This window comes from Dermochelys coriacea, chromosome 3 (assembly GCF_009764565.3).
Source record: "Dermochelys coriacea isolate rDerCor1 chromosome 3, rDerCor1.pri.v4, whole genome shotgun sequence".
Taxonomy (NCBI): domain Eukaryota; kingdom Metazoa; phylum Chordata; order Testudines; family Dermochelyidae; genus Dermochelys; species Dermochelys coriacea.
This window is the reverse complement of record NC_050070.1, coordinates 122,969,247-122,982,554: the sequence shown is the minus strand read 5'-3', so window position 1 is coordinate 122,982,554 and position 13,308 is coordinate 122,969,247. Positions and strand designations below refer to the sequence as shown.

General features: G+C 40.5%; 1 protein-coding gene across 11 annotated transcripts in view; it reads left to right on the top strand.

Annotated features, from left to right (window-relative positions):
• The window catches only part of AGPAT4 (1-acylglycerol-3-phosphate O-acyltransferase 4), a 133,264-nt gene that overhangs the window by 104,564 nt on the left and 15,392 nt on the right, over window positions 1-13,308 (top strand). For 6 of the 11 annotated variants that reach the window (XM_038395610.2, XM_043511259.1, XM_043511255.1 and 3 more), the window contains one exon: window positions 8,093-8,291. In XM_038395610.2, coding sequence (XP_038251538.1) covers window positions 8,093-8,291 — 199 coding nt within the window. Of the gene's footprint in view, window positions 1-8,092; window positions 8,292-12,102; window positions 12,699-13,308 lie in introns of those variants that run through there. The other 5 variants (XM_043511258.1, XM_043511257.1, XM_043511252.1 and 2 more) reach the window with 3 other exon arrangements.

Genomic DNA, 13,308 nt, shown 5'->3' with positions numbered 1-13,308 from the left:
TTATTACCTTCTTGTCAAGTTTCAGTTATGCGTTCTCTAATCAGAGATGTCATTTGTTGCATTCTGGGATGCAATCCAGACCAGTGAGCGGTCATCACTGTCTGCACTGCAACTTTGGGTGCCTCACAATGCTTTGCTGTTGTAGCTCCCAACCTGCGCTGCTCACAAATCACACCTTCCAGCATGCAGGTCACACCCTGAGTGTCTGAGTGTAGCTACAGCCCTGGTCCAGCAGCTCTGACTTCAAAGTCTGTCAGCAACACTCCAGTCACACTCTGGCTTCCATCAGCCTGGGTTACTACTTGCAGGGTGGCCCCACCAGACTCCCAGTCCTGGATTTGGCCCCAAACATTTGTTCTGCATTGTCCAGCCCTCTCCAGATACTAAAGGTCTGTTGCTCCTGCTCAGTTCGATATTTTAACTGGAGTTACCGGACAGTTAAGTTTAAACACAACACTGGATTAGTTTTAATTAAAAAAAAAAAAAAAACCCAGATTTATTTAACTACAGAGAGAAGTTTTAAGACAGTACAAGTATAAGGCATTAAAGTCAGAAATAGTTAAGAGAAATAAATATAAACATTTTTCTAGTGGCTAAAACTTAACAAGCTAGACTTGGATCAAGGTAAAATTTTTACCGTGTGTTCCCAGGACCAGTGATGACCAAATTCTCAGGTCAGGATCTCCCCCATCATCAAAAGGCTGGTTCCTTTATAGTCTTAGGTAAAGAGAGAGGGATGGAGGTTTTAAGAAAAGGTTTGACAAACACCTGTCAGAAATGGTCTAGTTATTACTTAGTCCTGCCCTGAGTGCAGGGGACTGGACTAGATGACCTCTCAAGCTCCCTTCCAGTCCTACACTTCTATGATTCTATGGAGAGATGCCTTGGGGTGGTTTTGCTTTCACTTTTACAGTCCAGTCACCTTTTGAAGTAGATATTTCTGGGACTTACCTCTCCAAACAAAGTGTATTCAAACAGTGAAGATGATGATATGGAGTTTGGTGATGAAGGTGGCTCCAGGCTCTTCCTTCTCCCCTGTGTATGCTGAAATGTAGATTTGCCTTGTGTCCTGTCCATTTGCCCCCTTTCTGACTCAAGGACCCTGTTTACTACTTGTATGTAAATTGAGGTAAACACACACTCCTTTGTTTAAGATAAACCTGTTTAACAACTTTTGCCTACTCAGGGCAATGTAAGTTTGAACGTGTGCTAACTTAATCATATTGGGGGAATTCATAATTTTACATATAATGTTGCTTCATACATTTCTCCATGATGATATTGACCACCAAGTTACTAGTTTTCAAATGATGCATCACAAATCATATTTTGTACAAAGATTATTGCAGTAGGGTGTAGAATGTAAATGCAGGGGTGCGTTCCATTTCAGTTTGGTTCATTTCTGGCTTAGCCATTATAGCAAATCTAACACACACAGCCTTTGCGGATAAATGGCCCTAGCAATGGAAACAAATATCACTTATTCCTAGCAGAAACGCTTTGCTAAAAATTACGAATGTATTGGAAATAATGTTGAATTTGTCCTCCACACGTATACCATGTAGTAATATTAATCATCAGTATGCTATTAGCTTTCTATTGATATTTTACATGACACCTTTTAGATACAGGTTATGACCTTAGTGAGTTTGGGTATATTCAACTGTTCAGGCCAGCTGAAACTCACTACCCATACCTGTGAGCATTGGGATGCTGTTAAGGTCACAGCTCCAACACAGAATGCAGATCAAAGGAGCCCCAACATATACTATTTTTTAAAACCATGATTTTGAGTGCTGACCAGATATGCCAAACCCATGAAAAAAAATACAGAAATTAGCCTTAGTTTTGGCTTAATATGCTTGTGAGTTGCTTGTTGGCTAGTTTTTGGCTTGTTGCTTGTTTGGCTTGTAGCCTGTTGCTGCTTTTTTTTTTTTTTTTTTTTTTTTTATTGGCTCCCGGCAAGGAGGGGCAAGAAGGGGAGAGAGTCAGGCGTGCACAGAGGGCCCACCACAGTCCCAGACTGCACTTCAGGGGGATCTAGTCACATAGAGTAGTGGGGTTTTTAGGGATTGGCTTGTTGTGGTCTTGTTTTAAAATGGGATTCACTTGATTTTTGGCTTATTGTGAAAGTTGGGGTGCTTATTTACCACATGAAAGTTGGCAACTGTGGTGCTAACTCTTGCTTTTTGGATGCTGTGAGTTGGCAATATGGCAGTCAGCAAAAAATTTCTTTTCCACAGCAAACATTCCACTCTCAGTGGGCACAAACACAATTTTAACTCTCAACAAACATGCTGAAACCCCAGAATCTTTCCTCCACCAAAACGAAGGAGTGTGCTTCAAAATGGCCTTCTATTCTTCTGACCTTTTTGCTCTTTCCGCTATATGCTCCTATATATATATATATATATATATATATATATATATATAATAATATGCTAGATGCTAGTCCCTGATGAATGGAACCCATTTTGTTATACAAGAGTGATTGATTATGCTTTCCTATTTCCTGGGTAAATTAACTGAGGGGTTAAACAAATAGGCAGCAGCTGTGGCAACCCAATTATCTGAACAAATGGGGAGTTAAGTGTAATTCAGATGAAAATATGTTCATATTATTGAGTTCTAGTAAAACATTCGATTTTTCCAACTTCAATTTTCTAATTGAACGATGTACATAGCTAGGAGATAGAGACAGTAATTCTGTCCATGGGACACATTTGCATAGTGGAGCAATCTGTTAATCAAGTTTGTAGAGTTGGTTCTTCTGGCGTAGCAAAATTTTATATCTTTCATCGATATGGCATATTTTGCTAATGGACTAGGTGGCACAGAGAATTAATGCAATGGTTTTTCAGCCTCTGAACACCAGAGCGCACATGGCATAGACCCAGGTGGACGTTGAATTTATTGGTCTTGCCCCAGTCCTTAGTGAACATGTTCCCACAACACAATTTGGCATGACGCTCGATGGCAAATTGCTATGGAGATTTTAATGGTGGAGTTAGCAATGTGCATCTATAGGAGAGTAGGGAATCCATAGGAGAACACTATAAGTAAGCATACAAATATTATATTAACAGCATCTTTTCCCCTCTCGGAGGTTTCTTCATGTGTGGGGATACTTGGGGCCCTTAATCCTGGACTTCTCTTAAGCAGATATATCTTTCAGCATGCTCAGAAAGTCACCAAATTTGGGCTGTTGTGACCTTCAAATCCCCCTCTTGGTCTGAAAGTTCCAAAATCTGAATCCTGTTTGGGTTAGTCAGAAATAAAAATTGGAGAAAAAAAATATCCGAATCTTTACATATTTAAAAAAAAGATTTGGATATGGTTTTTTTCCTCCAGTTTTTATTTCTGACTAACCCAAACAGGATTCAGACTTTGGAACTTTTAGAGCAAGGGGGGATTTGAAGGTCGCAACAGCCCAAATTTGGTGACATTCATAGGCTTCAGGACAAACATTAGTAGGCATTTCTGTTCTGATGTAAAAACAATCACCTAACGCACTTTAGCAACTGGAAATAAAAGGAAAGCAGATAGAGCAACAAAACTCATGTAATTCAAAAATTAGCAGCTGATCCTGCAGAGTGTCTCCTGGGAAGTGCTGAACACCCTTGAGTCACTGATTTCAGTTGAAGTTGAGAATATGCAGCTCTTTCAAGGGGGTCGGGTTCATAATTTCATTGTACACAAAATTGTGATTATTTAAACAAATTTCAGCTCATTCAGTTTGACTTTTCATCAGGCAAAGTTACTTTATTGTATTAATGACACCGGCATCTGAAGGTCAAAGTGGAAAATACATTTTGGGATAATAAAAGGAGCAAGATAAATATTTTTGATAGTTTAGACCCCCTGAGCCCATTCCTTATCTCTCACTGGTATAAATCAGGAGTGACTCTATTGAAATCAATTAAGTACCTCCATGTAGAATTAAATCCACACAATTTAAAAGGACCTAAGTACGCATGTGGATTTTGGTGGTAGCTGACGGAAAGATATATCAGTAAAAGATGCCAGAACAGACGCACGGTTTCAGTAGTGGTTGTATCAGTGCCAAACAGGTAATACAACTTCTTTACTCTTACTAGAGATTCCTCTGTTTAGGCATCAAAGGATCACACTAGCCCTTTTGGCCATAGTGTTGCATTGAAAGCTCATGTTCAGTTGATTATCCACCCTAACCCCCAAGTTCTTTTCAGACCCATTGCTTCTCAAAGTACAGTCCCCCAGCCTACATTCTTTGTTCCTAGATGTACAACTTGGCTTTTAGCCATATTTAAAACACATTTGTTTGCTTGAACCCAGTTAAGCAAACCAGATGGCTTTGTATCAGTGACTTGTCCTCTCATTAATTATCCCATCACCAATATTTGTGTCACCTCAAACTTTATCAGAAATGATTTTATATTGTCTTCCTGGTCATTGACAAAACTTTTAAATAGCATAGGGTCAAGAACCAATCTCTGTGGGATGCCACTAGAAACACACCCACTTGATAATTCCCCATGCACAATTATGCTTTGAGACCTATAAGTTAGGCAGTTTTTAATCAGTTAATGTTTGTTTTTTAATTCATTGAAGAGGGCTCAGAGAAGAGCCACAAGAATGATTAAAGGATTGGAAAACATGCCTTGGAGTGATGGACTCCAGGAGCTTAATTTGTTTAGTTAACAAAGATAATCTTAAGGAATGAGTTGATCTGTGTGTGTGTGTGTGTGTGTGTGTGTGTATGTATGTGTGTATATATATATATATATATATGTATGTGTATATATATATATATATATATATATATATAATAAAAAAATATCAAATTTCTATGGAAAAGAAATTTGATGGCAGAGGATTCTTCCATCTATTAGACAAAGGTATAATAAGAGTTAATAGTTGGACGTTGAAACTAGACAAAATCAGTCTATAAATAAGATGCACAGTTTTAACAGTGAGGGTAATTAACCATTGGAACAATTTACCAAGGTTTGTGGTAGATTCTCTGTCAATGGAAATCTTTACGTTCAGATTGGATGTTTTTTCTAAAACATATGCTCAAGTTCAGCGGTTTTCAAACTTTAGCAACCCGAGCACCCCCATTTTGATTTAAAATTTTTCACTGACCCCCAAGTCCCCTGCTCCGCCCCAGGCCCTGCCCCCACTCCAATCCTTCCCCTCAGGCCGCACCCCAACCCCACCTCTTCCCTGCCTTGCTCCTCTCCTTCCCTCCCAGTGCCCCCTGCATGCTGCTGAACAGCTGTTCCCTGGAGTACAGGAGGCACTGGGAGGGAGAGGGAATAGTTGATCAGCCGGGCCAGCAGCCCCGGACATGATTCCACCCCCTCCACCGAGTGTGCCCCATCCCCTCTCCTCCCCATCCTTCCCAGCGCCTCCTGCAGGCCCCGGGAAACAGCTGTTCCTAGGTGTGCAGGAGGCACTGGGAGAGAGGCAGAGGAGTTGATCAGTGCGGCCCGCGGGCCCCCTGGAGTACACTCAGGGACCCCAGTTTGAGAAGTGCTGCTCCAGTTCACACAGGAATCAGCTCAGATGAGTCCTATGGCCTGTGATATGAAGGAGGTCAGTCTAGGAGATTATTATGGTCCTATCTGGCCTTACGTCTATGAAGAGCCCTATCCAGCACTCCTGACCTAGGTAAAACTAGATTTGAGTGGGAGTTTTGACTAAGTGAAGAGTGCTGAACAGGACCCTTTAATTAATGAAATGGAAAGAGATGCACAAATGTGACAGTGTTGAATTATTTCTAATAAATGTGCTTTAACTGATGAAGCACTGACAGGAATCATCCTGAAATGTGGGAACAAATTACCAAAATAAATTTCAGTAAATGATTGCTATGTTAATAGATTTATTTTTTTTTTTATATTCTCAATGGAAATTTTTGCTGAGTCACATCACTTGCATCAGGCTGACTTAGTGCTTCAAGACTCGATGTAATATTTTTAACAAATTTAAGCTAATCATGGATGCCATGGTTAAAGAGTGACTTTATAAAAACCTAGAAATCTAGGCAGACAGGTTGGCTCAGATTCCAACAACCTTATCTGCAAAATTCCGTGAAAATTCCTCACAGCAAGAAACTTGGCTCCATAACTGAATGGAGGCAACCCAGTATAACCAGGCTATCCATGACATTGTGGATACACTGGTAAAGGTGAAGAAATCTGAGTCCTTGCACCTATTATGTAAGTCAGTCTCAAACCTCTTGCAGAGAGGAAGGCTAAACACTTGCTTTGGTAGTGCAGAATTCGCCTAGTGGTGATGTCTATAACAACAAGGGAAAATTAAGAATTCCTGACTAATGCTGGTATTTAGAAACATAACTATATGTGACATGACGTAAGCCACTCATTATTAGTATATTTAGGTTAACCTGCTCATAAGCCAGACCCTCAAGGCACTTAAAAGGAAATTTCATATTTTGGGTAATTTGCCCAAGACAGTTAATTGACCATAATGATTCCAGTTCATTCTAATTCACAGGCAAAAGAAGGTGTGTAATACGTTTCTCTAATCTCCCTAAAAAGAAAGAGTAACATTTTAAGTATTATATAATATTTTGAAAGTTGTATGTTCACTTGGAGTTAGATAAAACAGTAGCAGCCTGTAGTTGCTCAAATTATTATTGATTAAAGAATTGCTAGTATAAATTAGTTTAATTACATATAAAAGAACAGAAATTAAATGACCTTTTACTACGTTGTTTGGGGCAATGCTGGCTAGTGAAGAGTTATTAATTAATTCTGTCACAAAGCTAGCTATGTAACTTGATGGACAGGGAGATAAGGCCGCATTCTGACTTCTCTTGCAATGTTTTTCACACTTACATGGTGTAAATCCATCAGCTTCAGTGAATTTTTTTTCCTGGTAAACATTGCTGCAGGGGCTGGATGCTCCATCCCAGAGCCAGCTGGTGGGTTTTTTCCATTGACTTCAGTGGGAACAGGTAAAGTAGTGAGCTTGAGCTGAGAAAGTAGCTAAGGGCCCCATGCTTCTCTCTGTTATATGATGTAGGGTATGGCATTGGAATTAAGACCTTCAGTGCTACAAGCACAACCCTCTCCTACTTACGGTATCAGGAAAAAGTCCTCTAGTTGAAAACCAGATGAGATTCAAACCTCTTATGTGGACAAGTCTCTAGAGCAGTGGTGGGCAACCTGTGGCCCGCAGGCCACACGTGGCCCGTCAGGGTAATCCGCTGACGGGCCACAAGACAGTTTTACATTGACCATCCGCAGGCATGGCTGCCTGCAGCTCCCATTGGCTGCGGTTTGCTGTTTCTGGCCAATGGGAGCTGCAGGAAGCGGTGGCCAGCATGTCCCTGTAGCCCACATCACTTCCCACAGCTCCCATTGGCCAGGAACAGTGAACCGTGGCCACTGGGAGCTGTGGATAGCCATTCCTGTGGACAGTCCATGTAAATAAACTGTCTCGTGGCCCGCCATGGCCTGATGGGCCACAAGTTGCCCACCACTGCTCTAGAGGGAGGATAAAGACCCATGCTCCGTGAATCTGGGTTACACTGGCAGCATCAGTCTACTGCCAAAAAGGTGGGTGTTGAGGAAAAACATTCTTTGGAGTACGAGGCCAGCTGGCACTACCCCAAACTCCCATCTGGACTGTGGAAACTGTTCAGATACATGTTGCAGAAAACATTAGAAAATGGAGGGTTTGGTGATGAGAGCATTCCTAGACATTTCTGTGATGTACCAAGGGTATTTGTCTGATGGCTGTCACTGCTGTCTGTAGGTATAGCAGTCCTGTACCTATCGGTGTAAGGATGTACACAAAATTGAGTACGGTCAGGCTGGATGCTCATTAAAACTGCAGACTTGCGGGAATGTAGAATCATCTAAACGAGCAAAGGAAGGGAAGGGAACACTAATCAGTGTGTACTCGTGAGCGTGAGCATGAGCTTTCATTCACTAAAAAGCACAAGATTTCCAGCCATCACTTGGTGTTTGATCTTCCTTTCAGAATAACTACTGTTCAGCAAGAGAAATATCAGAATTATAAAAGGCTGCTTCTATTATCCAATAGGGATTCAAATGTTAAGTTTCTTTGTTCTAACCAGGATGCCTTTCAAGAAGAATACTACCGAACAGGAACCTATCCAGCTACTCCCATAGTCTCACCTCGACGGCCATGGACTCTTTTGAACTGGCTTTTCTGGGCCTTATTGCTGCTATATCCTTTATTCCAGCTGCTTATCAACATGATCAGCAGTGGATCATCCCTGACGCTTGCTAGTTTTGCTTTTGTCATCATTGTGGGTAAGTTATTTGAAGATCACTTGAGAAATAGCTCTTTAAAAGGGCAAAGGCCCATCTTTCATTTTTTTGGCTAATGAATTTCCAGATGCAAATCAGATGTAATTTCCTGGTGCATATTTGCACTTACAATCAGGTAATTAGGGTGCAGGTCTCCAGACTTGCACCCACAATTCAGTTGCTAGTGTAAAAATGTGGATGTAGATTTAAAAGGTGGGCTGTAGACAGACCAGTCCAAAAGCAATGCTGTTCCAGTGCATGCGAGAGAACTGGGGTTTGTGGATGTGGGCACAGCTGCACTGTACCTTTAAAATAATGATGAGTGAATCTCTGTGATTTGCTTCTCTGAACTGTCTGGCCTTCTGGAGTCTGCAAAATTGAGCTGGAAATTTCTCAGGAAAATCCTGTTTCTGAACTTCCAGCCCTGAACTGGGTAAGGAAATGGAGGGGAGGGGAGCAAAAGTGGAAATTGTTGTTCATACTTACACAAAACTCCAGAGTTTGGAAAAATTATTGAATTGCTTTATTTCATTTAAACCAGTTTGATTGTCCCTACCTGGCACTGAATAATTAATGAAATATATTGATAATTAGCACTCAGAGAACATTCCTTCCTGTCCCTCCCCAGACCCTCATTCTTGTGGCTAAAGATAAAATTATTTGTTGGTGGCTGTGAGGTTGTAACGCACAATCTGAAAACGTCATTGTTTTAGTATTGCCTGATATCCATGCTACAGAGCCCTGTCATACACAGAGTATTCCTATTGACTTTTGTGGAATCCCTTGTGAGGAAAATGAGCAGGCATTGGGCCACATTTCATTATTATTTTTTTTTTAAATTATAGATGGCTACAAACCAAAACTTTTGTGCCAAATTCCCCAGAGCTTGGGAGAGTGTAGATGGGGTTTGAACTTCATGCCTCGGGTCTGATTTCATAGAATCATAGATATGTAGTGCTGGAAGGGACCTTATTAGTCCTCTAATCTGATGCTCTGTGCTGAGGCAGGACCCAGTGTATCTAGACCATCCCTGGTAGGTGTTTTGTCTAGCCTGTTAAAAACCTCCAATGCTGGGGGGGGATTCCATGGCTTCCCTTGAAAGCCTATTCTAGTACTTAACTATCTGTATAGTTAGAAAGTTTTTTCTGGTATCTAACTTAAATCTCCTTGATTGCAAAGTAAGCTGATAACTACTTATTGTACCTTCAGTGGACATGGAGAACAATTGATCACTGTGCTCTATAACAGCCCTTAATGTGTCTGAAGACTTATCAAGTCCTCTCTGTCTGCTTTTCTTAAGGCTAAACATGACCAGTTTTTTTAACCTTTCCTCATACGTCAGATTTTTCTAAATCTTTTATCATTTTTGTTGCTTTCTTATGGATTCTCTCAAATTTGTCCATATCTTAGTGTGATGCCCCAAACTAGACACAGTGCTCCAGCTGAGGCCTCACCAATGATAAGTACAGCAGGATAATTACTCCTATGTCTTGCATATTACACTCCTGTTAATACACCCAGAGTAATATTTGCCTTTTTCACAACTGCCTCACGTTGTTGACTCCTATTTAATTTGTGATCCAGTGTAACTCCCAGATCCTTGTCATCAATACCACCACCTGACATGCATCTGAAGAAGTGGGGTGCTTATGCTCCAATACGTCTGTTAGTCTATAAGGTACCACAGGACTCTTTACCACCTGCCCAGTTTATTCCCTATTTTGAGGTTGTGTGTTTCATTTTTCCTTCATAAGTGAAGTACTTTGCACTTGTCTTCATTGAATTTCACCTTGTTGAAGTTAGGCCAATCCTCCAGTTTGTCAAGGTCATTTTGAATTCTAATTCTGCTCTCCAAAGTGCTTGAAATCCATCCCAGGTCATTCAAAAATTTTATAAGCATACTCCCACTCCATTATCCTAGTCATTAATGAAAAAAGTACCAAACACAGGACAGACCTCTGTGAGCCCTATGAGATGCATTCTACCAGTTTGACAGTGAACCATTAATAACTACTTCTTGAGTATGGTCTTTTAACCAGTTGTGCACCCACTTTATAGAAATTTCATCTAAACCAATTTTTAAAAATTTGCTTATGATAATGTCAAGTGGAATTGTGTCAACGCATTACTAAAATCAAGATATATCATGTCTACTACTTTTTTCCCCATCCACTAAGCTAGTAATCCTGTCAAAGAAGGAAATTAGGTTGTTTTGGCATAATTTCTTCTTGACAAAGCTATGCTGGCTAATATTTGTATAATCCTCTCTTATCCTCTAGGTGCTTAAAAATTGATTGTTTAATAATTTGTTCTAGTATTTTTCTAAGTATTGAAGTTAGGCTGACTGGTCTATAATTCCCCAGGTCCTTTTTATTCCCATTTTTAAAGATGGGTACTATGTTTGCTTTTCTTTAGTTCGCAGGACCTTACCCATTGTCCAGGAGTTCTCAAAGATAATTGCTATCAGTTCTGAAATTGCTTCAGCTAATTCCTTAAGTATCCTCAGATGAGTTCCATCCGGTCCTGTCAACTTGAATACACCTTACTTACCTAAATATTCTTTAACCTGTTCTTTCTCTATTCTGGTTTGTGGTCTTTCCGCCCTGTTAATATTAATTGTGTTAAGCATCTGGTCACCATAAAATTTTTGAATAAAGACTGAAGCAAAATACGTATAAAACACCAAAGCCTTGCTGATATAGTCTGTTGTTAGCTCTCCTTCCCCACTAAGTAGTGGACCTACATTTGCCTTCATCTCTCTCTCTTTCTCCTAATGTATTAACAACTCTTCTTAGTGCCTTTTATGTCCCTTGCTAGGTGTAACTTTTGTGTCTTAGCATTTCTGATTTTGTCCCTACTTGCTTGCTAATCCGTAACAATGTGTCCATATTTCCACTTTTTGCAGGATTCTTTTTTGATTTTGAAGCATTCCAGTGCTTCACCACCCTCCTAGTGAAAAACTTGGTTGGTTTTTTCTAGGATGAATATTAGGAAAAACTTCTGCACTAGGAGGGTGGTGAAGCACTGGAATGGGTTACCTACGGAGGTGGTGGAATCTCCTTCCTTAAAGGTTTTTAAGGTCAGGCTTGACAAAGCCCTGGCTGGGATGATTTAGTTGGGGATTGGCCCTGCTTTAAGCAGGGGGTTGGACTAGGTGACCTCCTGAGGTCCCTTCCAACCCTGATATTCTATGATTCTATGATTTTTTCAGATCTTTAGAATCCCTGATGGAGACCTATTGGCATCTTACTATTCTTCCTATCTTCCCTTCGCATTGGCATAGTTTGCTGTTGGGCCTTAATATTGTCTGAGAAACTTCCAGCTCTCCTGAATTTCTTTATCCCTTAGAATTTCTTCCCAATGAATCTTACCTACCAGTTCTCCGAGTTTAATCTGATTTTTTTTGAAGTCCATTGTCCTCATTCTGCTGCTGTCACTCCTTCCTTTCCTTAGAATCATGAAATCCACCACTTCATGATCACTTTCACGCAAATTCCCTTCAAACTTCAGATTTAACAACCAATTCTTCCCTGTAAGTCAGAATCAAGTCTAAAATGGTTGCCCCTCTCTCCCCTGGTTACATCTTCCGTCTTCTGAAACAAGAAATTGCTTCCAATGCATTCCAAGAACTTAATGGACATTCTGTGTTTATTTCTTTTGTTTTTTCCAACAGATGTCTGGGTAGTTAAAATTCCCTATTACTACCAGGTAGTTTGGTTTTTGTTCTTAAAAAATGCCTCATCCACCTTTTGGTTTGTTACTCTAAGCCCCTACCATTATATCACCCCTGTTTTTCTTCCTCTTTTATCTTCAGCCAGAGACTTTCAACTGGATTGCCTTTCGCCTTCTTCTGGACCTTGGATCTCTCTCTTTCATGAAAAGAAGCTTAAAATTGAAATGAGGAAATAAAGAAACAAAGCCTTTTCAGACCCCTTATTATACAACTAAACAGTATTCTTAGAGGTTATGTACTTGTGTATGAGCCTTGCCAGCTACCGAGATCACGTTGAGTACATTGATGCTAAAAATATAGGCCCAGAGCCTCTGCTGGTGTAAATTGGCACAACCCTGTTGAAGGCAATGGAGCTAGCTACTGAGGATCTGGCCCATTAAGTATAAAATAATTATAACTAATAAATCCAACAGAGTATCAATTGTATCTCCATATTATCTGTTGTCTTATTGCTCTAAGTCTGGTGTAGTTGTGTGTTTTTGTTTTGTTTTGTTTTTTTGTTGGAGTGCCACTTAATAAGGTGGTGGTTTTCATAGAAGGCATAGAATCAGTGATGCTCCAGATGGCTGCCTACAGGTTTATGAAGTTTTCTCTTCTTGTAGAGTGTGGGCTTTGGGACATCATGAAAGTCCAAGAGAAGAATTTAATGCTCATTCATTCTGTTGAGTTATGCATCCAGTGACACTAACTGTTGTAAATACCTTCTCCTGGTCTTGGAGTTTTACTACTGGTCCAAAGAAATGCAACATGTTTATTGATTCATTTTAAGGCCAGAAGGACCCACTGTGGCCATCCAGTCTGCCTTTTGCATAACACACCGCGGTTCCTGCATCTAATCCACTAATTTGTGATTGGAACTAGGGCATCTCCTGTAGAAAGACATCCAGGTTCAGTCAGCTGCTCAAAAGGGGGGAGGGAGATGAAAAGAGAGGCAGAGCCACCTCAAGCATTCCTTCATCCTGGGGAGGACTTGACACTCTGATCAAGAGGTAGCAGGGTTATTGTCTATGTGGATGGTGCTTGTGTAGTCCTTTGCAGTAGGTTATAGCCCAAGGCATTTGACACCACTCTATTATCTATATGAGATACTTATATGGACCCCATTACCATTATATCTGAGCTCCTCACAATCAATGCATTTACCCTCTCAACACCCTGGTGAGGTTGGAAAGTGCTACTAGCTCTATTTTACAGGTAGGGAACTGAGGCACAGAAAGACTAAGGCTGGATTTTTAAAGGTATTTAGGCGCCTAACTGCTCCTGAAATGAATGGGAGTTTGGCACCTA